Source organism: Mustela nivalis, assembly GCF_964662115.1.
Source record: "Mustela nivalis genome assembly, chromosome: 1".
In the NCBI taxonomy this organism is placed as follows: domain Eukaryota; kingdom Metazoa; phylum Chordata; class Mammalia; order Carnivora; family Mustelidae; genus Mustela; species Mustela nivalis.
This window is the reverse complement of record NC_139020.1, coordinates 198,955,601-198,979,560: the sequence shown is the minus strand read 5'-3', so window position 1 is coordinate 198,979,560 and position 23,960 is coordinate 198,955,601. Positions and strand designations below refer to the sequence as shown.

Sequence of the window (23,960 nt, the reverse complement as noted above, 5' to 3'; positions counted from 1 at the left end):
ACAGCCCAGCAGCCATGACGCATGGCAGTGCCGCAATCAGGGACGCCCAAGAGCAAGGGAGGACATGAAGAAAGGCCACTCAGCCGCTCGATGACGCCCAGACAGTCCATCGCACAAGCAAGGTCAGGATGCTGAAGGTGAGCGGCAAGTTCCGGCCTCCTGAGTGTCAAGGAACAACCCAAGGCAACCACCTGTGCCTCTGTGAAGTTTCCGTTCAGGACGCCCTCACAAAGGCGCCGCGGACAGAAGGCCTCACCTGCTTGTCTTTTGCACAGGACCTGGCCTGCTAGAAGCTGCTCAGAGGCACAGAGGACTCTGGAGGGAGCTGGCTGCCAGCAGCTCCTCCGCTCAACTCCCCCCACAGGCCTGAGTGGGGGAGGAGCCATCTGAAATCAAACAGCTCTACAAGGAGACCCGCCCCAGGGCAATCATCCCCAAAACCTGTGAAGGACAAGGCAGGTCACCCAGAGATGGCCCAGCACCGCAGAGCCTCCAGCCCTGGTTTGTGCCCACTGGCCACAAGGCTGTGTCACACACGCCACCTCCTCTGCCCAGTGCCCTTCTCGGGCCCTCCACCTCCACCTTAGGCCCTCAACTTCCTCCCCAGCCCCCTTCATCCCAGCCAGGGCCACTCACACTACCGTCTCTACAAGTGCAACATGACTCAGAACCAGAGCCCTCTCCTGGGTCCTACGGACAGCTCTAGAAGTTCTGGGAGCACCTTGCTCCACCAATTTTTTTTTTTAAAGTTTCTGCTTCAAAGTGTACATATTATGACTATCATCATCATTTTTAGGGGAGAGGGATCCACGGCTTTCATCAGATTTTCATAGGAACATGTAAGCCTTTGCCTTAGACGTCTCTTTCTCTGTTGTCCTTCCACCAGGGCTGGGTAGACCCAGCACTCGTCGGTTGGCAAGCCCCGCCGGCAAGCCCCAACGGCAGCCCCAGGGAATGGCTGAGTCCTACAGCACAGCCCTGCCCCCTGGCCTTGGCTGGGCCTCCCTCTGCTGAAGGGCTCCTGACTCACCCTCCCTGATTTCCCAGTGAACTTCCCCAGCAGCTATTTTACGTCTTTGCAACTTTTCCAAGGTCTTGGTCCGCTCATTTAATAGGATTGTAACAAACTTGCCACCCAACACTGGCACCCTTCAAGCCCCCTCTTCTGGGCATCAAAATTCCCTTACCATGGTTTATTCAATAGGCATGGGCCTGACTCTTGTCACCCACTGTCTCAGTCTGGGTTCCCGAGGAGCAGAGCCCAAGACGGGTGGTTTATTTGGGGTGTGCAGAAAGCACAGAGAGGGGAAAAGCACAAGCCACAGGGAGGGAAAGCAACCAACAAAGGGTGTTACCGGCCAAACGACCTCTGCGGTAACAAGTCTTAGCTGAGTCACCCCACCTAAGGGACTAGAGAGCTCAGGTGTTACACACCTGCCCAGCGGCTCCTGCCTGAGGGCTGCAGCTAGGGGACGCTAACTCCCTAGCACCTTGAGCTTGCTGCACCTGAGATCCGCCTACACAGGCAATGCAGGGAGCAGCAGCTGGCAAGTAAGACGGCAGGCACTGAAAACGCAGCGGGACGTGGCCAGGGGCCCACCACTCCCCATGCTGGGTGCTGTCAAGTGAGAGACAGGCAGACAGACGCAGCCACCCATACCCCAACAGCGGCCACGGAAGAGGAAGGGCGCAGGGATCCAGACGCCCACAGGCACAAAGCGCAGACTCCCCACTAGATGGAGCTTGGGGAAGGCAGTCTTCTACTGAGACCCCAGCCACCCCCACCTCACGGGGCTCATGTCCGTGTGCAACCCCAAGTGGGCAGCACCCAGTGACTGGTTTCTGACAAACAGATGACAGCGAAAGTAACGAGATGTCATTTCTGAGATTAGGTTACAAGTAACCCTTGAGGGCGTAATGCTGCATGAAATAAACCAGTCACAAAAAAACAAGCATTGTACAAGTCTACTTCTACGAGGTACCTAAAGTAAATTTATAGACACAGAAAGAACAGTGGTTGCCAGGGGCTGGGGGCATGGGGATTTTTAAGAGGTACAGGGTTTCCATTTTACAAGACGAAAAATTGCAGCGGTGGATGGTTGCACAATGCATACAAGAGTGTGCGCAACTGGAAGGGAAAAGACTGTAACTCTTCTTCTTCTAGAAGTCCCCCTCTTCTGGAAGGCCCACTTAGCAAAGAACTGAGGGGACCCTCAGCCAACACACAGTGAGGAAGGAAGTCCCCCAGCTTGACAGCCTGCACTGCCAGCAGGTCACTGAGAGAGCCTGAAGTGGATTCTCCCCAGTCGGGCTCGGAGAGGAGCGCAGCCTTGGCTGATACCTTCAGTGCAGCCTTGGGAGACCCTGACCTCGAGGACCCAGATAAGAAAACCAAGGCCCAGAGAGATTAAGGATATGTCCAAGGACAGAGCGGACAGGGAGCTGAGTCAGGATTAAAAGCCAGAGCCACCCAATTCTCCAGCCTGTTTTTCCTCAACAGCCAATGAGATCTCCAACCACTAGCATTCACAGCATGAGGCGCTGACCAGGGCTCCTTGGAAAGCCTGAGTCCAGGCTCAGCCACCACCACAGACACCACAGGGCTGGCCCTGGAAGCCCAGCCACCTCTGCGGCCGGCCAGGTAGGGCTTCGTGTGAAGTTCAGGTTTCCTGGTGAGCCGGTCTAGGGAAGCCAGGCTAATGCAAGAGACCTCAGGCTTGTTTTGTTCTTGTTCTTTTTTTTTTTTTAAAAAAAACACAGTCCTTCCTCTCCGTTCAGACAGAGCAACCTAGAGCTCCAGGGAGTTTACCTTTATCCTGACACACCCAGGGGCTCTGCAGAACATGACAGAGGATACCTGTTACTCAGCAATTCTGAAAAACAGAACTCCTGATCCTTGTCTTCCAGCTCTGGACATGTGAGAGGGTGTGGTGGGCGGTGGGTGGGGGGCAGGCTCAGGGACCCATCTAGGTTCAATTTCTAGTGCCAGCCCCGGCAGTGTGCCTTACTAAAGTAAGGGGTACTTTAGGTACCCCGGCTCTTACTAGGGAACAGGGATAGAATCCCAGACCTCACACTTCACTGTGAGGACCCAAGAAAACACCACACATATAACCATCCGGCGAAGTGTCCAGCCAAAAACATGTGAGTTATATGAAGTTACATTACCATGGCTTAAAACTAATAAAATTAGATTCGGCTTCTCCTCCAGATAAATCCTTCCACTCACATATCTATCCTTCTCCTAGGCATGGTCACCTCGTCTCTCAGTTTCTCCACGTTTAATACAACTGATCTTCCTACTGACACTTTCCTCAAGTCCTTGCCTCTGGGGGATTGGCTTCCCACTGCGCATACAATCAAAGTTAAAACTCCACCACCTCAGATCCAACTTGGCCCCACCCACCTACGGTGGTCCAAGAGAAATGCCTCACTTTACATTCCTGGTCTGCTACGTAAGCCACCCGGTTTCTCTGTTCAACAAGAAGCTTTTCTTCAGCAACTACTATGTTAAAATACACGCTTAAATAGAACACAATTCCTACTAGGTGGAAACACAAGAGCAGAGAAGAAGCAGGGCAAGAAAGCTGGGGGAGGCTTCCTGGAGAGAGTGGCAGCCTGCTGTGCCCCAGAGGGCAATCCGAGCATATGAACTTTGGTCCTCCTCCAGGACTTTGGCCAGATCTGATCAAGTACAGTGACAGTCACAAATGTGTCAAATGCAAGTGATGAGCCAGGTACCGCACTAAGCCTTTGCATGCCTTGTCTAATCTTCTGACAATGGATGGCACAGATTCATCCCCATTTTATGAATGGGGAAACAAGGGCACAACGTTGTGAAGAAACTTGCCCAAGGTCACACAAGTGTGGGGAATGGAAAGCTTCTACCATTTCTGCTTTGTTCTTCTCTTCCTCAGGTAAAAACATCCCTCTTTCCAGAAAGTGCCCCTCCCACACTGACAGGGCTACGTTAGTGACTCCAAGATAGGGTGGCCTGACTCAGAGTACCAAGACCAGGCAGAGTGGATCAGAGACCTCTCTGCAGGACCCACGAAGGCAAGACCCAGAGTGTAGCTATGGCCTCCCATTGTGGGGACACTAAAGCCAAAGGGGAGAAAAAGCATACAGAAAGACTAGCAATTCAATAAAAAGAAATCCAAATGACTTCATTCAAAATGGGCACTTGCAAACAGCAAAAGAAGACATGCAAATACAGCAAGCACTTGACATTAATCATCTGGGGAAGGCAAATGGAAACCGCAATGAGATTTCTCTATGTATCCGTTAAAAACCTTTTTTTAAAAAAGATTTTATTTGAGAGAGAGAGAAAATGAGAGAGAGCGTGAGCCTGAGCGAGCAAGCATGAGCAGGGGGAGAGTCGGAGGGAGGATACTTCCCGCTGAGCAGGGAGCCCGATATGGGACTTGATCCCAGGACTCCAGGGTCATGACCTGAGCCCAAGGCAGACACTTAACCAACTGAGCCACCAAGCACCCTAGAAAACCTTTTTAAAAACTTGTAGCAAGGTATAAAAACTGAACATTGTTACTGTATGGAAATTTAAAAAGTAACTTAGGAGGCTGATGTATGTGAAAAGAATGATGCTTCACAACCCTGCAGTTTTCCCCAAACCCACAACCCCAGTCTAATCTAGAGGAAAACCAGAAACCTCCCCGCCCCCCCACAAACGGGCAGCTCTACGAAACACCTGGCCACCACTTGGAGCTCATCCAAGACCAGGAAGGTCTGCGAGGCAGCCAGGGAAGCGTCAAGTGCATGTACTGTGGTGCCCTAAATGGGACCCTGGGAAAGACAAAGGACTTCAGGTTAAAAACTAAGAAAATGTGGTTTCCTTAGTTTCCCTTAGTGACAGTTTCTCCGAATTTCCTTGCTTTTGGTAACCTTGACAGTTTTTCGGAGTTGTGGTCAGGCACTGCATAAAACGTCCCTCAACTGGGACTCATGTGATATTCTTCCCATAATTAGGTTGGGATTATGGGTATCTGGGAAGAAGACCAGGGGCAGAAGGTCTCACTTGTTGCCCCTCAAGGGTATACACCATCAGCCTGATCTACCACTGCTGACGCTGACCCTGACCGCCTTGCTGGGGAGGCATCTATCTGGTTCTCCACCGTAAAGTGCTTCTTTTCTCCCCGTCTCCATACGGTGTTCTCTGGAAGGAAGTCGCTATGCACAGTGCACACTTAACGAAGGGGATTAAATCCCACCGCCTTGAGGGCAGAGTATTTACATCAATTATTTTGTATTTTTGCCCAAATTTGTCTATTTCCCCCATTTATTTATTTGATCATATGAACTCAGATATTTATTTTATACTTTGGCCTATAATCCAATCCAATACTTTGCTTTATTGCAAAATAAATTTTATTTTCCAGCACTGACCACCAGGCTCTTTCAGTCGGTTCCTGTGTCCCTTTGACATGTATCATATTTATTTTAGACAGACATCTTGGGGCACCTGGGTGGCTCAGTGGGTTAAATCTCTGCCTTCGGCTCAGGTCATGATCCCAGGGTCCTCGGATCAAACCCCGCATCGGGCTCTCTGCTCGGCAGGGAGTCTGCTTCCTCCTCTCTCTCTGCCTGCCTCTCTGCCTACTTGTGATCTCTGTCAAATAAATAAATAAAATCTTTAAAAATAAAATAAAATAAACAGACATCTTTGTCTTATCGAACTGGCCTGGGACCTCCCCGGAAGCCGTGAGCTCTTGTGTGTCCCCTAGATCACACCCTACCGGGCACACCACAGACATGCAGTAAACATATGGTGAAAGCCGGAAGCAATGGGGGAAGGAAGGATGTTCTCATTCCCCGGTGGGCAGCAGGTGCTTGTGCTGTGCTGCCTGGAGCCTGAGAACCCTGATTTTCCTTTGGAAATGGTCCACCCTCGTTCTCAGCCTCATGGTGGAGACAAATGATGAAGCCAGTCAACAAAGTACCCGCCTTTGCTCCTGGATCTGGGATGGGGAGTGACACGTAACCTCCCTTAGATCAACATGGCACCCTCTCATCCCACACCAACATGGGGCTGGCGCTGCTGGCGCGCAGATCATGAGCGGAGCTGACAGAGTGGAGAGAGGGGCTCCTTCTGAGGCCCAAGCCATAGTGTCCTTGAGTTCTAGGACTCCCCAAATTCCCTTCTTGCTTACTCTGGTTTGGGCTGAGTTTTCTGTTCCTTGTAACTAAGGCAGTCCTTACTGCTCCTGCTCTGCTGGCCTGGATTTTGAGCATGGATTGTCCACAGAGGTAAGATAACTGAACACTGACCTGCACAGCCACCAGGTCACTGCACAGAGGCCTTCAAGGCAGGGGCGGGGGGTGCTCCAGTGAGGACGAGAGAGCAGACAATCCTCTGACTTCTGCGCCCGGCAGTTATCCGACAGCTGTTTACTACCATCATCCCAGACCAAAGAAGGGGACTGTGGAAGTTCAAAGAGCTCACAAACACATCACCCCCTCCCCCAACAGCTGTATTATTAAATGCCTCCCCGATATCGTCAGGCCCACCGAACTCGTGGAGTCATGAAATATCCACCAACAGAGACCACCCTGTTGTGACCAGGAGCCCTCGGTTCCACTCTGTGGTACAACTGCTTCAAGAGGTTAATGAGGGTAAAGGGTCTGAACCAAGAAGGTCCCAGGCTGGGCCAATGGTCAAGCTGAGACACGAAATCACAGAGCGAGTTCCTGCCAACATCAGTCATGCTCCCTCCGACGTTAATGGACGGAGTCCTATCCTAGTAAGCTGGACAGCATGTACAGCTTAACACACACCCGGCTGACCACGGAACTGGATGGCCACATTACCCGCAAAGGAAACAGAGGAACACACCATCACTCTCAGAGAAGGCGGCAGAGGAAGAGCTCTGCCCTCTGAGCTTTGCTTTTCCTCCTCAACAACACACTCAGCCCAGCACAAGTCCACGGGACCAAAGCACAATGTGTGAAGGATGGACAGTTTATCCACTACCTGGCAGGTAAAAACTTTAGAGATGGGCTCTGGAGCTTGCCAGATTTCTGAGTAACGAGTCCAGTGTCAGAGTGAGTGAGTTCCTCTGCCTCAGACCCTCAACTGGAGTGACTCTTCCTTCCTCGTGGACATCAGAGCTCAGTCAACTGAAGACAGTACAGTCCAGAAGCAGCAGGGACCCGGAGTCAGGAGTCCTAGGGTTATGATGGCAGTGCTGACCCCATGTAAACTGAGTAACAGAGGCCCTTCATCACTCCGGGCCCCATTTCCTTAACTGTAAAAAGGGATTTAAAAAACCCAAAACACAAAACTCCACTCTCTCTACCTAACTGCACTGTGAGAAAATCGAACCTAACCGACCTAACCGATCTGAGAAATGAGGCAAACACAGCATACGTTAGATGGTGCCAAGACTCTGATGACAACATTCTCTAGGGATGCTCCGTGGTTCTCATGACCGCTTGGGGCAAGGAGGAGATGGCCTGGCTGCTAGCGCCACCTCAGGCTGCTCGGCCCCAGGTATGGTGTGTGAGCTGCCCCGCTAGGACCCTGAACCCACCCGGCCACAGCGATGACAACCACATACCCGACCCTGGTGTTGTAGGACAGTCTCACTGTTGTGTCATTTGGGGTTTCCTTTCAAACAAGGCTATTCACTGTGACTAGGTGTTTGTGGTACCTGTGCAGAGCCGGTCAAGTACACATATTCACCAGTCAGAAGATGGCTACCCTCACACACTCCCAGGACCCCTGCCTCGGCCGATCTCCACCCAACCCTCGGGGCTCTCCCTGGCCACACGCTGAGCACCTACCCACTCTGGCCGCTCATTGGGCTCCCCTGGTTGGTGGTCAAGGGCCACAGGCGGGGGCGAGTAGTCCTTCACGGGAGTGGTGAACTCCACTGGTCCCGTCCCTGGCAGGGGCAGTTTCAGCAGTGGGCAGCTGGGACGAACAAGAAGGAGAGAAGGGTTAGGCCATGGTCTGCGCCAGGACAAGTGACGCAGGAGCCACCGCAGGTACAGTGCACGTGTGCAAAATACTGTAATCATAAAACTTCAGGGCTAGAAACACACTCACAGAAGCCACTTTCTGAGATCAGAATTTTTTCAAGCTCATTTTTAGTCACAGAAAGCTTACAAGGAAGTCTAATTCGTAAAACAGGTTGAACATTTTTAGAGACGTAAGAAAGATGCTAAAAAAAATTGTCAAATTAGATGTAAGCAAGACAACAACAAGAAACTGGGGTGAGGGGGATCTATAAAAATCCCAAAGAGCCGGAGGCATACTGCTGGGCAATTGCTGCAATTTAAAGAGACCATGAAAATTGTGTAGAACACACTGAGGGCATGGTTCATAATCAGACCCACCATTCACAAGGGAAAACCCTGGCCTTGTATCAAAAAGCTGGCAAACCGATGTGCATTTTCTTTCACATCTTTTTAAGAATACTTCTGTTTTAGGGACGCCTGGGTGGCTCAGTTGGTTGGACGACTGCCTTCGGCTCAGGTCAGGATCCCGGAGTCCCGGGATCGAGTCCTGCATCGGGCTCCCAGCTGCATGGGGAGTCTGCTTCTCCCTCTGACCTTCTCCTCGCTCATGCTCTCTCTCACTGTCTCTCTCTCAAATAAATAAATAAAATCTTAAAAAAAAAAAAAAAAAGAATACTTCTGTTTTTAATTGAGAATTAACTTTTATAGAATACAATGCACTAAACTACATAGTTCAATAAGTTTTGAAATATACATACACCTGTATAATCACTACCTAGATCAAGCTATCGGACATTTCCAGAACCTCAGAAGGCACCTTGCACCCTCGCCAAGTGAAGAGCATCCCCCAAACTACTATCAGGGGTGCCTGGGTGGCTCAGTGAACGTCTCTTGGTCTCATCAGGTCTTGATCTCAGGGTCGTGAGTTCAAGCCCTGCACTGGGCTCCGCAGTGGGTGTGGAGCCTACTCAAAAAAATAAAATAAATAAATTAGAACTTCTACCACCATAAATTAGTTTTGCCTTTTTAATGGCTTACAAATGAAATCACCCGTGCCACGTGTGTACTCCTCTCATGACTGGCTGCTTTCACTTAAACTTTATCTGCTAGATTCACCCACACCAGTGCACACGGCGGATCACCCCTTCCCACAGATATGTGCCGTTCCCCTGAATTACACCTCAGTGCATTTTCCCATTCCATTGTCAAGGAACCTTTGGCTGGTTTCCAGTTTCAGTCATTAAGAATAAAGCTATTATGGTCATCTTTATATATGGCTTTTGGTGGCCAAAAGCACTCCTTTCTGTTGGGTGTGTTCCTAGAAGACAACTTCTGGGTGTTAGAGTGCACTTGTTCTACTTTGTAGATAACACTAATTTTCCAAAGTAGTTGCACAAATGCTATGTGCCCACCAGTCGTGTGACGGGAATTTTAGCTGCTCCAGAGCCCTGCCACCTCTAGATGCTGTCAGGCCAATTAACTGCAACCATGGCCAGGAGAAGACCTGGGTCTCTGTGGTTTCAATGTGCAACAATGTTGAAAAGTCTTTTGCATGCTTTTTGGCCATTTGGACACATTCTCTTTTCTTCAACTCTTTCGATTATCTTTTTCTCATTGATTCATAGCTCTTATATATTCTGGCTATGAGTACGGAGCTCTCTTCACAGCTCCACATCTCCCCCCTTGTAGAACTTTCACAGCACCCCACCACACTTGGTGTATTGTGCTATTTTCGTTCCCATCTCAAGGTATTTCCTAATTCCCCTTCTGATTACTTGACTCGCTGGTTGTTTTAGTATGTGCCGTTTAACTTCCACTTATCTGTGGATCTTCCAGCTTTCCTTCTAATATTTTTAGATTCAGTCCACAGTGGAAAAGACACTCTATATGATTTCAGTCTTCTTTCATTTATTAAGACTTGCTTAAGGTGGCCTAACATACGGTCTATCAGGGAGAAAGTTCCATGAGCACTTGAGAAGGTCAGTCCCGCCGCTGCTGGGTGTTCTCCGCACGGCTGTGAGGTCTGGCTAGCAGACACTCTTGCTCAAGTTCCCCATTTCCTTATCATCTTGTCTGGGTTTTGTATCCAGTACTGCAAGTGCAGGATTCAAATAACTGTAACTGTAGATTTCTCAATTTTGCATTTCAATTCTGTCCATTTTTGATTCATATGCTTTGGGGGCTCTTGTTGGAAAGGGGGTGTGTGTCTGTAACTGTCCTGCACTCTTGCTTATTAAGGTATTTATCAACATCCTTCTTTGTCTCATAACCTTTTAAATAGAATCCGATAATCATACAGCCACTCTAGGTCTCTTTCTGTTACTATTTGGCATGGAATATATTTTTCCATCCTCTTATTTTCAGACTCTCTGTGTTATTACATCTGATGTGTAGTCTGTATCTGAAGTGTCCTGTAGACAGCATACAGATTCTTTTTAAATCTAATCTGCCAATGTCTCTTTTAATAGAAGAGTTCAACCCACTCACATTTTATATGATTACTAATAAGGAAGGATTTATTTGTGCTACTTGTTTTTGCATGTCTTATTATGACTTTTGCTCCTCAATTCCTTCAATAGTTGTTTTTTTGTGTTTGCTTGTTTGGTTTTTGGTATCTGGCTGATTTTTGGTAGTGTGCCACTTTGATTCCCTTCTTTCCTTTTCTGCATTTTTCAAGTTATCATTTGGGTACTATGGGGAATACAATTATTATTAACAATTTACAACAACCTAGATTAAATACTGCTGTTACAAAGGGGTTCTACAGATGTGAGCAAGCAGGAGAAGGGGTCAGCGACCTTGAAAATAAGACAACTGAAACCATCCAGCCTGAAGAGCTTAGTTTCAATAGTACCTAAACACTGTTTCTACAGCTGTCTCTCTCCTTTTATAGTATTATCGCCACAGACTCCAATCTGTATATTGTAGGCCCATCACCATAGACTTAAAAATAATTGTTCAATGCACTTGCCTTTTAAAGCCCTAAAGACAAAGAAAGATGTTAAAAACCAAGCCAAAAGTTATAATCTGGTTACCTTTACTAGTGCTATTTTTTTTTAAAGACTTTTTTGAATTTATTTATATGACACAGAGAGAGAGATCACAAGTAGGCAGAGAGGCAGGCAGAGAGAGAGGAGGAAGTAGGCTCCCTGTTGAGCGGAGAGCCTGATGCAGGGCTCGATCCCAGGACCCTAGGATTATGACCTGAGCCGAAGGCAGAGGCTTAACCCACTGAACCACTCAGGCGCCCCTACTAGTGTTATTTTTAATTTAAAATTACTGTCTAGTATCCCATCATTTCAGCCTGACAGGCTTTCTTTACTTAGTGTTTCTTGTACAGCAAGCCCAGTGGTAGCTAATCCCCTCAGTTTTTGTTTATCTGGATATATCTCAATTTCTCCATTACCAAACAATCGTATTGGTATAATATATGATTCTTTCCTAAGTTTTTTTCATTCAAAAACTTTAAATGTTATCCCATTGCCTTCTGGCCTCCATGGTCTCGGGGAGGAGAAATCAGCTGTCAGTTGTATGAACACTCCCCTGAAAACAAACAGTTGTTCCTCTCTTGCTGCTTTCAAAAGCCAAGGTTCAACTGTTTGGAGGTAGGTGTCAAGGGCTGTCTCCAAACTCCAAACAGAGCTAAGGTTCTGCTCTGGAAAGCTCTGCACTGCACACGGGCTGAGCCCTGGACTCTGCCTGTGGAGGGGAGTCTGGGGGCCCAGAGCTAAGATGGATGGAGCGTGAGCTTCCCTCCAGGATGAAAGCAGGCAGTACTCAGTACTCTCCACGTCTACGTTCACGTCCCACACCACAGCTGCTTGAAACACACTGACTGGACTAGATGCAGCCTTTTTCTCAAACTGTAAATTACTAAAAACATCTGTGAATTCCAGGAGTCTAAACACTACAGCAGGAAGAGAAAGAAGGGAAGGACACTCCAGAGCCTCCAACTTTCTTAGGACAAAGTCTCTTGGGAGAAAGGTCCACAGACCCTGAAATTCTTCAAGAGGCTCCTAGTGATTCTCCTGTGCCCTGGAGCCATACAACTGCTCTCTTGCTTCTGAGGCTCCATCCCTGCTGGAACACGCTTGCCCATTCTTCTAGATAACTCATCTCTGAGCCCTCAGTTGTGGTACCACTTGCCCCAGGAAGTCTTTCCCCTTCCCCCAATATCTGGGTTCCCTTCGGCAGCTCCTCCTGTGAGCTACCAAAGTGCCCCATACTCACCCCAACATGGTTCTTATCACTGACAGTGGGCCATTTTCTGTCCCTGTACTAGTGGTAGTTTCTCTCACTGAGCACCTACGTGCCAGATATGGATCCCAGTGCCTCCCACCGATGTGCTCATGTAAGCCTCACCACAACCCAATGAGACACGCAGAAGCTACATCATCACTAGAAAGCAACAAAACCAGTATGTCAACACTGACTGTGTGGCACCAGAGTCTGTGTTCTTAAGGTCACACTCAAATACCTTGTACTGCATTTTTTTTCCTAAAAGAATTTAATCAACCATATATCCCTTTTAACGTAAGCAAAGAAAAACGCCAACTTCTACAAAACTGCAAAATGCAAGGGAATCATCACCCTCCATGGCTGCCAAATTCTAGCCAAAAGGAAAGCTTTGAAGGAAAGTGTCAGGCAATTTTCAAAAGTAAAAACACTCACTTTTCCAAGGTTAGAAAACAGACTAGAGACATTTAAAGAAACTGTCTGGGGATTTCTACCACCACCCCCATGTTACTTCTGCAAAACTCGTTTCTGAGACCAGATTATATCTTGGCTTACCCTGATCTCACAGGGGCAAAGGAAATGAACCATGTCTCCAAAACCTCCCCTTCCTTTCCTGCCTCAGCTCCACCCATCCAGCTGCTCAGGCCAACCACTTTGATCTTGACTCCTCTTTTTCTCATACTTCACATCTGGTCCTCAGACAATCCTGAAGGCTCCACCTTCAAAATATATCTAGACAAGGCCACATCCAGGCCTTCCACTTGGACTAAGCAACCATTAGCTCTCACCTGGGGCAATGCACTAGCCTAGCCAGCCTCTGCTTCTACCCCTGAAACACTTATCTCTTAGTCAGGTATGGACCTGAAGTCCCCAATCTCCCCGACCCGTAACTCTGTTACCACACCTGTGCGGCCTGTTCCCCATATGAGACCACCCGACACATCTCCCACAGGCTACTGGTGCCCTTCCCTTATCCCCCCTGTTCTTATTTCTGAACATGCTGGCGCAATTCCCAATTTCCAGCTGCTAGCATTTGCAGCTCTGTCCCCGACACTTCCACTGCTGTTGGAGGTCTCTCTGCCTAAGTGGTGGGAACTGATGCTAGTGGGAGGCAGCCCTCAACCAGCGGATGTTGTTGTTGTACAGACTGGGGGTTCACAAACTATAGCCAATGGCCCATTTTTGTGTGGCCCATGACCTAAGAATGGTTTTTACACATTTAAGAGGTTCTTTTTTTTTTTTTTTTTTTTTTAAAGATTTTACTTGTTTATTTGACAGAGAGAAATCACAAGTAGATGGAGAGGCAGGCAGAGAGAGAGAGAGGGAAGCAGGCTCTCTGCTGAGCAGAGAGCCCGATGCGGGACTCGATCCCAGGACTCTGAGATCATGACCTGAGCCGAAGGCAGCGGCTTAACCCACTGAGCCACCCAGGCGCCCCAAGAGGTTCTTTTAAATAAACAAACAAACAAACAAACAAGGGGCACCTGGTGGCTCAGTCAGTCAAACATCTGCCCGGCTCAGGTCATGATCTTGGGGTCACTGAGCACCAAGTCATCCGGCTCCCTGCTCAGTGGGTAGTTGGCTTCTCCCTCTCCCTCTGCCCCTTCCCCCCTCATGCTCACTCTCTGTCTCAAATAAAGATCTTTAAAAAATTGAAACAACAAAGTGACCGAGGTGGTGTGTGGCTTTACTCTCTGGCCCTTTAGGGAAAGAGTCCGCTGACCCCTGGCAGAGACTGTCCAACCCCCACACCCAGGTAGGAGCTCTGAGGCAGCCGTCCTACCCCGTTTCTGCACATCCCCCGGTGAGGTGACACAGCTGCCCGTGGGGCTCACTCCCGGATGCTGCTCCCTGCTTCCCAGCTCACTGCTCACTGGCGTCCAAGCTCATGTCATCTCACACACAAGCTACATGGACTCAGTCCTTGCATCAGGGGAACCCAAACCAAAATGCCCTCCAGCCCCCCAAATGCCAGCCAAACTCCTGCCTATCCTTCAAGGCCACACTGCCTCCCCACTCCTCTGTCCCCAAGCAGATCAGTCCCTCTCTATACTCTGCCGCAGCCTGCAACCACTAGCCCGGAGACCCCCTACTCATCTACACGATTAATACAGGAAACAGAGGGAGGGGACATGCCATTTTAATTCCTGCATCCCAAATACTAGCCACATGGAAGACATTCAGGAAATGTTTAGGATGAGGTATCTTCCAGACAACCCACGCAAGGCTGACGTCGTGAGTGCACATTTTGCTGCACAGAACTCCATGCTCATAAGGTCTGAGTGCTTGGCGTTTAATGCTCTGCTATAGCAGTATGGAAATTCTTAATACATTTAAACTTGTGTTCTGAAGTCCACCACAACAGAGTGTGTGCTGAGGGTATGGCATGTAGGTTCACCTGCGGGCCCTCCTCCCTAGGACACGTTCTTGACCACTAGCCACTCTGCCCCACATCCCAGGACCCGGCCTTGCCCTCCCTTATCCACGTATCCTGTTTGTTGCCCCTCCAGCAGGGGCCTGAATGTAAGAACAAAGGGAGGGGGTCAGGGTCAGATGTGCACACACCCTGTTGTGTCCCGGGCAGGGTGAGGTGACGGCCATCCCACAGCCCAGACTGGCAGCACCACAGCCCATCTGGTGGGCCTTTGGGCAGGGACATTTCATCCATTTCCATGCAAGAGTATTTAGGACCCTGAATGGTCCCTTCCCCTGCTTCTTGACCCAAAGCAGCCCTGCAATGTCCTGTTGCTCTAGCCCCACAATTACGGGGATGCTACTGGCTTGTCTCATTCCCTCTCACTCCCAGTCATGTGGGACTGGGGTTCAGGAGATGCTGAAGACAGATGGAAACAGCAACCACAGAAATGACGCTCAGAGACATTGCCTGAGGCACCTGTCTGGAGACATCAAGGTGAGAGATGTTTCCTCTCTTCCCTTCTCAGGGGAGAACCCCAGTGCAGGCCGAGGGGTGGGGTAGTGAAAAGACTAGAAGCAGTATTTCTGGGCTCTCCAGCTCTCTTGTGTCTGAGGAACTTTCGGGTGGTGAAGGAGTCTTTGATCTCCCACAGGCATCCCAGAGCCTTTCCGGAGCTTGTCCATGAGGCCGGGAGTAACTCTTGCTGGGCGAGGCCTGGACTTTGGCATGCTGGACAGGCCAGCGCCAGCAGCAGCTGCAGCAGCCGGTCCCTTGGGCTCTCAGGTGTTGGCTTCAGGGCACAGCTCAGTGGGGCTTTGGGACTCGTCCTCAGCTATCCAGCCTGGCTCTCCAGAACACAGTCCCAGACAGGCCTTTGTCGGGAGCCAGTACAGGAGGCCTACTCTAAGAGCCGTAAGGGACTGAATATGATTGGCTGTTCATTTAGGTCCACTCTCGCGGGAGGTGCATGAGCACTGCATTGTGATTGGGTAACACTGCCTGTATAAAAACCCATGCGCCCGGGGTTAGAGAGGGAGGAAGAAAAAAAAGCGATTAAAGAAGAAGGTTCGCCGCTACGTGAGTCTCCGAGTCGTTCTTGCGGGCCGAGAGCGACAGGCCTTCACCTACTTAGACGCCTTTCCTGTCCACAAAGAGAATAAAATGTGTCTAGAGTGGCCACACAGGCAGAGAAAAAAAGAGCCTTTAATACAAGGCCCTGTGTGCACACCCCACCAAGAGCATGGTGATCTGGGGGAACTCAAAACATGGGCAGAGCAGGAGAGAGGCTGCCACACAGAACCACCAGAGCTGAGACATGCAGCCTCAGCCCCAAGGTACTGTGTTCTTCCAGAGAAAAAGGAAGAGGAAAGGAGCCAAGCCTGCTCTGGCATTCCCGCACAGACTGCACAATGACCACCCTTCATGGGATTCAGAATGGCCTCAGCATGCTCTGACCTGCTCTCCAAGTTAAAGTCACCCTCTCTAGCCAGGAGCAGCAGGCTGCAGAATCAACAGAATCAAGGGACCCAATGACCCTCATGCTAACCTCTGACCTGCAGCCAGGAAGGCCGGTAGGTAGCCTGTACCCAAGCACTCTTTCTTCATCCCACGGTGCACCTACCACACCCCCGCCTGGAAGCCAGAGCACCCTCTGCCTTGCTGGGCTGCTGCTGGGCCACACCTTGGGTGGCCTAACCTCCAGGAAATGTGAAGACACCTCTTGCCACAGTGCCTACGTGCTGCAGGTTTCATCAGATTTTCCCAGAGGAAAGAGCATTCACTGCTCCTGGAGTGATCCGGTGCTGACGAACATGGTCTACAGCTCACGTGACCTTTAAGATCTGACCAAGGGTCTCAAGAGCAGGAGTCCTTTGAGTTCAAGCTGCACCAGTGCCCCATTCCAGGGACAATGAAAGATAAGCCACTAAACAGAATGCAGGTATCTAACAAAACTACTAGAAGCTGTCTATGACCCACACTTTGCTTTCTGCAGGCAACCTGAGACTGAACAGGAGGGGGGACCCTGCCCTGGACAAAGAAGCTTCACAGGTTAGAAGAGGACAGGGAGGCTTGTGCCCTAGGGCCACAGTATCTGGTCTCTTAGACAAAAAGGTCCAGAATCTGTGGATCTGTTGAAACACATTTTGTCATTTTAGGAGGCTAACAGACTTCATTTAGCTTTGCAAAATGTTTCCTAAGCCAATCAGATTTTAAGAAAAGCCGTTAAAAGGCTCCTTCGAGATGACATGACAAAGCTGCTGCTTTGGGAAAGTACACGGCACTGAGAATGGGACAGTATCTAAGGCTGGTTTTCCTCTTCAAATTAAAACCTTGTGACTGCAAATACATGAGGAACCTGTAGCGCCGTGAGAAGGTGGGACCAGAGGAGGCAGCAGGTTTTCAGAGGGGCTCTTGGGGGACCATCCTTCCTGCCCAGCTGCTGAGTGAGCTGACTGACGGCCACAACCATGAACAGGAAATGAACAGGAAAAGAGGGGAGAAGACGCCACTCATTCTTCCTACAGGGTTTGGCTCAAAGGTTTTCCCCCAGAGAAGCCTCCCTGACACCACCATCTCCCTTTGCACCAAGGCCAGGTCACATCTGCTGAGCATGCATCCAAAGGCACTGAGGCTACCTGTCTTGGGTCCAGATCGCGCTTCTGAGGAGATGATATGTGCGTCACTAGGCTGGCACAGTGCTTGGCATATGTTATAGCCATCTTTTTTTTTTTTAATATTTTATTTATTTCTTAGTGAGAGAGAGCAAGAGAGAGGAGAGGGTCAGAGGGAGAAGCAGACTCCCCGCAGAGCTGGAAGCCCGACATGGGACTGGATCCCGGTCCTCTGGGATCATGACCTGAGCCGAAGGCAGTTGCTCAACCAAATAAGCCACCCAGGGCCCCCTGTCATGGCCATCTTTACTGAAGTGTTATAAAACCCACTTGGAGTGCTCTCCTCAATTTCTGTTACACAGGGCTAATGTGTCAAAACCCCTCTCCAGTCTTGTCTAGGCAGGTTCTGCCTACAGATCCTGCTCCTGGCCCACGGCAGCTGAGGCCATGTCTCCTGGGCTTCCTGTTCAGGGAGCAAACTCCTTGCAACAAAAGCTATCAGCACTAAGCGGTGTTCTTCAAAAAGTTCCTATCACCTTGGTGAGGTGGAGGAAGTACAGAGCTTTCCACAAGGACATGCCAGCTGTAATACCACTTATCAGCTCTCCACACCAGTGTCATCATCTTGAAAAAAACTAGGACATAACCACCCCCGCTAAGGATGTCAGGCATCAAATGGAACAGCATGTGGGAAAGGGAAAGTACCAAAGGACCTACGAGCCAGGAGTCAAGGAAGATCAGTCTTCCTTGCCTTCCCATCAGCCCGGTCCTACCCCTAGCCTCACCCACCCCTTTCCCAGGACTGACGTTCAGCTAGGAGCACCTGCGGGATATAAGGCAGGCTTGGCAGCATCTGGGCTGTGTTGGTTGTTAAATATCATATCAGCACATCTGCCTCTTCCCCAACCTTCCAGCCCATTCTAATTCACCCAGAGTCGAGAAGGGGTCCTCCAAACTTGAGACTGTAGCCATCTTCTAAGGTTTTCATACCAGAAAACCTCATGTCATAAAACCAAGAACTGTCTGTTCTGAAACACTTGTGTAAGAGCAAATTACTCATTCAGAGGTAAGGCCCGACTGCACCCAAGCAGCTGGTCCTCCGGGATCATGTATCCTACATTCCTGGTCCAGGACGCTGCCTGGTCTCACCTGGCGACACCCAATCCCCAAAGATGAACGGCAAACAGAAAACATCCTTCCCTCTTCCTGTAGCTAGAGTTATCTCTGAGGACAGGGAATCACAACTACTCCTCTTTGACTCAAACTGACCACACAGCATACAAGTTGAAGTCAATGTACTCGTTCACCAAGTATTTCTTACCACCTTCCCCCATATGGAGGCCACTGAAGACCCAAGGATTTAGTGCACGGGAAGCCCAGTCCCACCACCCCCAACAGAAGGCCATACCGGGGATAATAACCATGAATGTCCCCATGAGCTGCTCCAGAAATCAGAATAAAAGACAAAACACTTTTAGCGGAGATGTGGCAGAGCCGCAGACAGATTTTCAAGAAAGACAGTCCAGTGGTTCTCAGCATGTGGTCCCAAGCCTGGGAACTTGTCAGAGATACAAATTCCTAGACCCAGCCCAGACCTGATGAATGAGAAACTCTGGGTGACGCCCAGCAGTCTGTGTTGCGCATGCCTCCAGGTGATTCTGTTGCTAGCTCAGGTTTGAGAACCACGCAGGCCAAGCCTAGAAAAGTATGACTTTGAAGGATAGAGATGACTTTTAAAAAGTACGATCTTGAGAGACTTTTAAAAAGATAATTAACTTAGACGGAAAAAAACCACACACACAAGATCTGGGTTCTACTAATATATGTCCTACAAGAGGTAGCTGTATCTTATCTTTTACAACACAATTTAACAAAAGTTAAGCATCAGTACAAAAACACTGAGCCAGAAAAGAGGGGAGTCAGGGTAACAGAGTACCTCGGGAGCAGGCACGAGAATCCCTAGGCCCAGTATCCCTGCTTATTAACTGTGTAGACCAGGCAAGGCCCCAATCCCCCAACCTCCTCTGGTTAAATGGAAATATAACTGGACTGCTTTCCAAGGTTATTATGAGGATTGATGAGATTAATTATATGCCTGAAGCACCCGGCAGGAAATTCTCAATGAAAGATACTCATCTTCCTTAGTCCTAATTAGAGAAGAACTTGGGATCATCAACAACTGACAGCGAGCTCAGTCCCGAACCACCCTCCTTCCAGCACAGCACTGAACGCACCCAACAAACGTCAGATGTACAAACAGTGTGGAAATCCTTCCAGAAGCAAGGATAACACACTGGGCTCTTTTCATGGCTGTCAGTGTTTTAGAGCCAAAAAAGGCTCTCAGATACCCTTTAACACCAAACCCATCCTTTTCATGTCATCATCAGCTGTAGCCTTCGGCTTCTGTGAGGCTCTGTAACAGAAAGACAGACGTGAACCGAAGGCGGCTACAGCAGGCACGACAGTCCTCGGGGAGCACAGCAGGCCCTGAGAATCAGTAAGAGGTCAGAAACAGGCTCCTTGTAAACATCAGAAAATGACTGGAGAGCAGAGAACCAAGTCTCTGTGTGAGCCTGCACAAGGGTGTCCAAGGACTGTTCAAATGGATTTTGTTTTAAAACATTCGAATGCGGGCGCCTGGGTGGCTCAGTGGTTAAGCCGCTGCCTTCGGCTCAGGTCCTGGTCTCAGGGTCCTGGGATCGAGTCCTGCATCGGGCTCTCTGCTCAGCAGGGAGCCTGCTTCCCTCTCTCTCTCTCTGCCTGCCTCTCCGACTACTTGTGATTTCTCTCTGTCAAATAAATAAATAAAATCTTTAAAAAAAAAAAAAATAAAATAAAAAAAATAAAACATTCGAATGCTCCTGCTCTTGACCAGGTACCAAAATGAAAGTGTCGCTGTGGAGAAGGAATATTACAAGATCATGCCTTTCAATTATCTTCCAGTTTCTTAGAAGTAGAAATAGACTACTAATGACATGAACAAGTCTGGCGAATGCCTAAGCCGGGGCCAGCCTGAACCGTTTTCAGTCTAGCGGCTAAACACCTCAGGACTCGAACTCTCCACCCACCAGCTCCGATGGGCATCCAGTTTCATTGTGTAAAAAGTATACACAGTCCAAGGGCTGCAGAGCAATCAGGATTAGGAAACCTGCTGTCCCAACACAGTGGCCTACCCTATCCAGCACAACTCAGAAACATACCAGCAGGCTACGATGCAGAGCCCTGTGAAGAGGATGATAGGGATCGGGTAGGATGCGCAGAGCAGCCCATGGTTGTAGAAGGCCTGAGATATCTTCTCACGCAGCCTTTCAGTCAGGGTCATCCTCAGCTGAAGTCACCTTGCTGCCATCCCGGAAAGTGACCATGGATCAGCCTGGTGTGCGCTGGACAGCACGGACAATGGACACCATCGGCTGGTACCTGGCAAGAAGGGAGACAAGTCAGCGAGTCCTGGTTTGGCACACTGGCGCTGCTGGGGGAGGGAGCTGTGAAGCGTGGCTGGAGACGTGTTTGAGGATGCCTACATGCAAGGTCTGGAGACATCAGTCCCAACACACACACACACACACACACGCACACACACCCCCTCTGGTCAGCTCTAACGGTGGGCAGTTTCTCAGTCAGTCTAACCTAAGAGCCAAAAACTGCCCCTCTAGCTCTGATGATGAACTCTCAACCCTCTCCCATACAGGCATTTCTAAAAGACCACTCCCTCAAGAGGGCGCTGTTCCCACAGGGGACACAGGAAAGCACATCTGGGTAGCAGACATCACCTTCAGCTGCTCTCTGACAAAGGGGGATTCTGGACATCCTCCCCACCCTTTCTCTGGGCACAGGTCAGACTGAAAGAAATCCTTGGGATTTCCAGAAAAACTTGACATAGGCCTGACCCCTCAGAAAACACATTCTTGCACAGAGAGTATTTCACTGGCAAGGAATGTTCAGCAGAGTTATCCTTTAACATAAAAAACACCAAAAAGCCCAGGCTTCTGACAGAAAACACATTTCATGGTGGCAGCAGCATTAGAGGAAGCTACTGCTCCCAGTCAGACTGGGACACAGTCGTGTGGCGGCCTGCCCAGCCCCTGTCTTTGTGCCACAGAAGAACCCCCCCCTCCACGGGATTGGGCCTGGACACGCTGTCAGTCAAGGTGCCCCTCCCTGACCCACACCAGGCCAGGTGGTTGGGCCTCTGTCCCTGGACTTTGACTTCTGAGCAAAAAGAAATAGGAACTAGATGGGCTGGTGCTTATTCAACCCCAACAGGTTCCTGCTCCCAAGATCATGGCTCCTCTGATGCGAGCACCTTCTGAAGACAATGTTCAGCAGTTTTTCTTTCCAGTCTGTGAGCCACTGTATATCCTTCCAATAAATCCTCTTTCTGCCTGTGTGAGCCAAAATTAACTTCTGTTGCTTCCAAGTAGAAAACCTTAAACCAATAAAATCAGAATAGAAAACTCCAGCAAAGGCCCAAGGTTCTAGAATTCCCTTCATTACAAGCTCTCCACTGTTACCCTAAAATAGAAATCCATATCTCCTGCTCCATGTTGCCATTTTCTTCGGTCTGTGTTATAGGGAACGTGCCCAGACTTGTGTCCTGGCTTGATCAGGCTCACTGATGGAAACCTAGGCCAAAGAGGTGACTCTCCAGAAGCGTCAAGACCAGAAAGGAGAGGCCAAAGGCGTCACAGCATAGCCAGCTCTCAAGAAGATGAATGGCTAACATCCCTTCCACCTTCCAGGAAACACAAGCTTTACGTGCATATGCAATTTTCCAGCCCAGCAACCTTCTAAGGATATAGAACCCTCTGTGGGTCAACTCAACAGGCTCAGGATAGAGGAGCCTGCAGGTGGCAGCTGCTGGCCCCAGCAGCAGAGCCCTTTCCGATAGCTCAGCCATTCACAAGGCTCAACTGGAGCCCGGCATGTCAGAGAGGTGTCTAGCAGAGCACCCACCAGGGGCGACCAGCACTAGTGCTCACCCCCCAGCAGACACCAGGACCCCGGGAAGCAGTGTTTCTGCTCCTGCTCCCTGGCCCTCCATCCTGCCCCTGGGGTGCGGGTGGGGATACACACACTGATGAGATGTTCACCTGCGGGGAGAGAGACACTATCACAGGGATCCCCAAAGACTGAAGGCCAGAAACCAACTGTACCTCTTCCAACCTCAGTCCTCTGGCAAGTCTCACATCTCTTCCCTCAAGTGTCACAAAACCAAGCCCTCCAAAAAATTCTGATTTTGTGATGCCAATCTCCTTCTCCGCCTCCTCTGTACACACATCAGTAATACAGGCGGGGGAGGGGCCCCACCTCTGCAGTCCTGCTTTCACCAGTGCAACTAGAGAAGAAAAAAACGATCTAATTCACTTCCAGTCTGCAGCCAACACAACTCTTTCTGACATGATCTTAATTTCAGCTCCCACTGATCTTAATATTACCAGTTATACTAATTGTTAATTTTCATAGCACCCAGAAAACAAGGCCAAAAAAATGCAAATTCTACTTGATTACACAGCCAACCTACCTGAACCTACCAAGAGGAGCCATTATTCATCTCTATTCCACTGCATACAATTTTAATGCAAAGCTACTCCAAAGCAAAATTTCTATGTGATCCAAAAACCTGTTTTTCCTACATTGCCCTATACTTAATAGGTTTCTTCATATCAAAATCTACAGCTCTGCTTCCTGAATTTAAAGAGATACAACATGGGAGGCCTGGGTGGCTCTGTCATTAAGCCTCTGCCTTTGGCTTGGGTCATGAGCCCTTGAGTCCCACATGGGGCTCCTTGCTCAGCAGGGAGCCTGCGTCTTCCTCTGCATGCTATTCTCCCTGCCTGTGCTGGCTCTCTTGTTCGTTCTCTCTCTCTCTCTCTGACAAATAAATAAATAAAATAAAATAATAAATAAAAATAAAAAAAATAAAGAGACACAACATGTGGAAAGGATGGAGGCCCAGAAGGCCAAAGTGTACATTACATGAAAACATAAACAATCCCACAGCCTGCCTTTGCTGGAGACCCCACTATAAGCAAAAACAAAGAAGTTCATTATTAGACACCTAAATTACAGAGTTGTCCACATAAAGAAAAAAACTGCTAGAACCAGTCAGAACAGCCCTGAGGAATTCTATAGAGGACAAGCCTGGATCAAGTCAGACACTCTGGCTCAGAAAATGAGGGGCCCTAGGAATGGAATGTGTCGGTCCCTAAGGACAGAGCAGGGAGGCAAGTTCATCCCACTCTGTCATCAGCTTGCCTGAGATCCCTACAGTTCTGAACAGGCCCTGAATGAGAAAATACATGTGAAACTTACAGAAAAATCCACATATATACATTAATATAAAATTTAAATGATTATCTTTTTGTGCCTATATTCACCAAACACCCAACACTTAAAATTCTCTTCAAACAAGTCACACTTAATAAGAATCAACCAAGAGGGGCACCTGGGTGGCTCAGTGCATTAAAGCCTCTGCCCTCAGCTCAGGTCATGATCCCCGGGTCCTGGGATCGAGCCCCACATTGTGCTCTCTGCTCAGCAGGGAACCTGCTTCCCTTCCTCTCTCTGCCTGCCTCTCTGCCTACTTGTGATCTCTGTCAAATAAATAAATAAAATCTTTAAAAAAAAAAAAAAAAAGGATCAACCAAGAAAAATAAATGTGCCAAAGACCCAAGAGAGGTGGAGGTAATAGGAAAAAAAGATGTAAAAAACAAAAA

The 23,960-nt window shown here is 49.1% G+C and overlaps 1 protein-coding gene across 1 annotated transcript in view; it reads right to left on the bottom strand.

The window, feature by feature from the left end:
• SCAP (SREBF chaperone) overlaps window positions 1-23,960 on the bottom strand; it is a 72,611-nt gene that overhangs the window by 13,956 nt on the left and 34,695 nt on the right. Inside the window, exons 2-3 of the mRNA XM_082705100.1 lie at window positions 20,442-20,661; window positions 7,801-7,930 (exon numbers count right to left, since the gene is read on the bottom strand). Of these exons, the coding sequence (XP_082561226.1) occupies window positions 7,801-7,930; window positions 20,442-20,563 (252 nt within the window). The 5' untranslated portion in view covers window positions 20,564-20,661. The remainder of the gene's footprint in view (window positions 1-7,800; window positions 7,931-20,441; window positions 20,662-23,960) is intronic.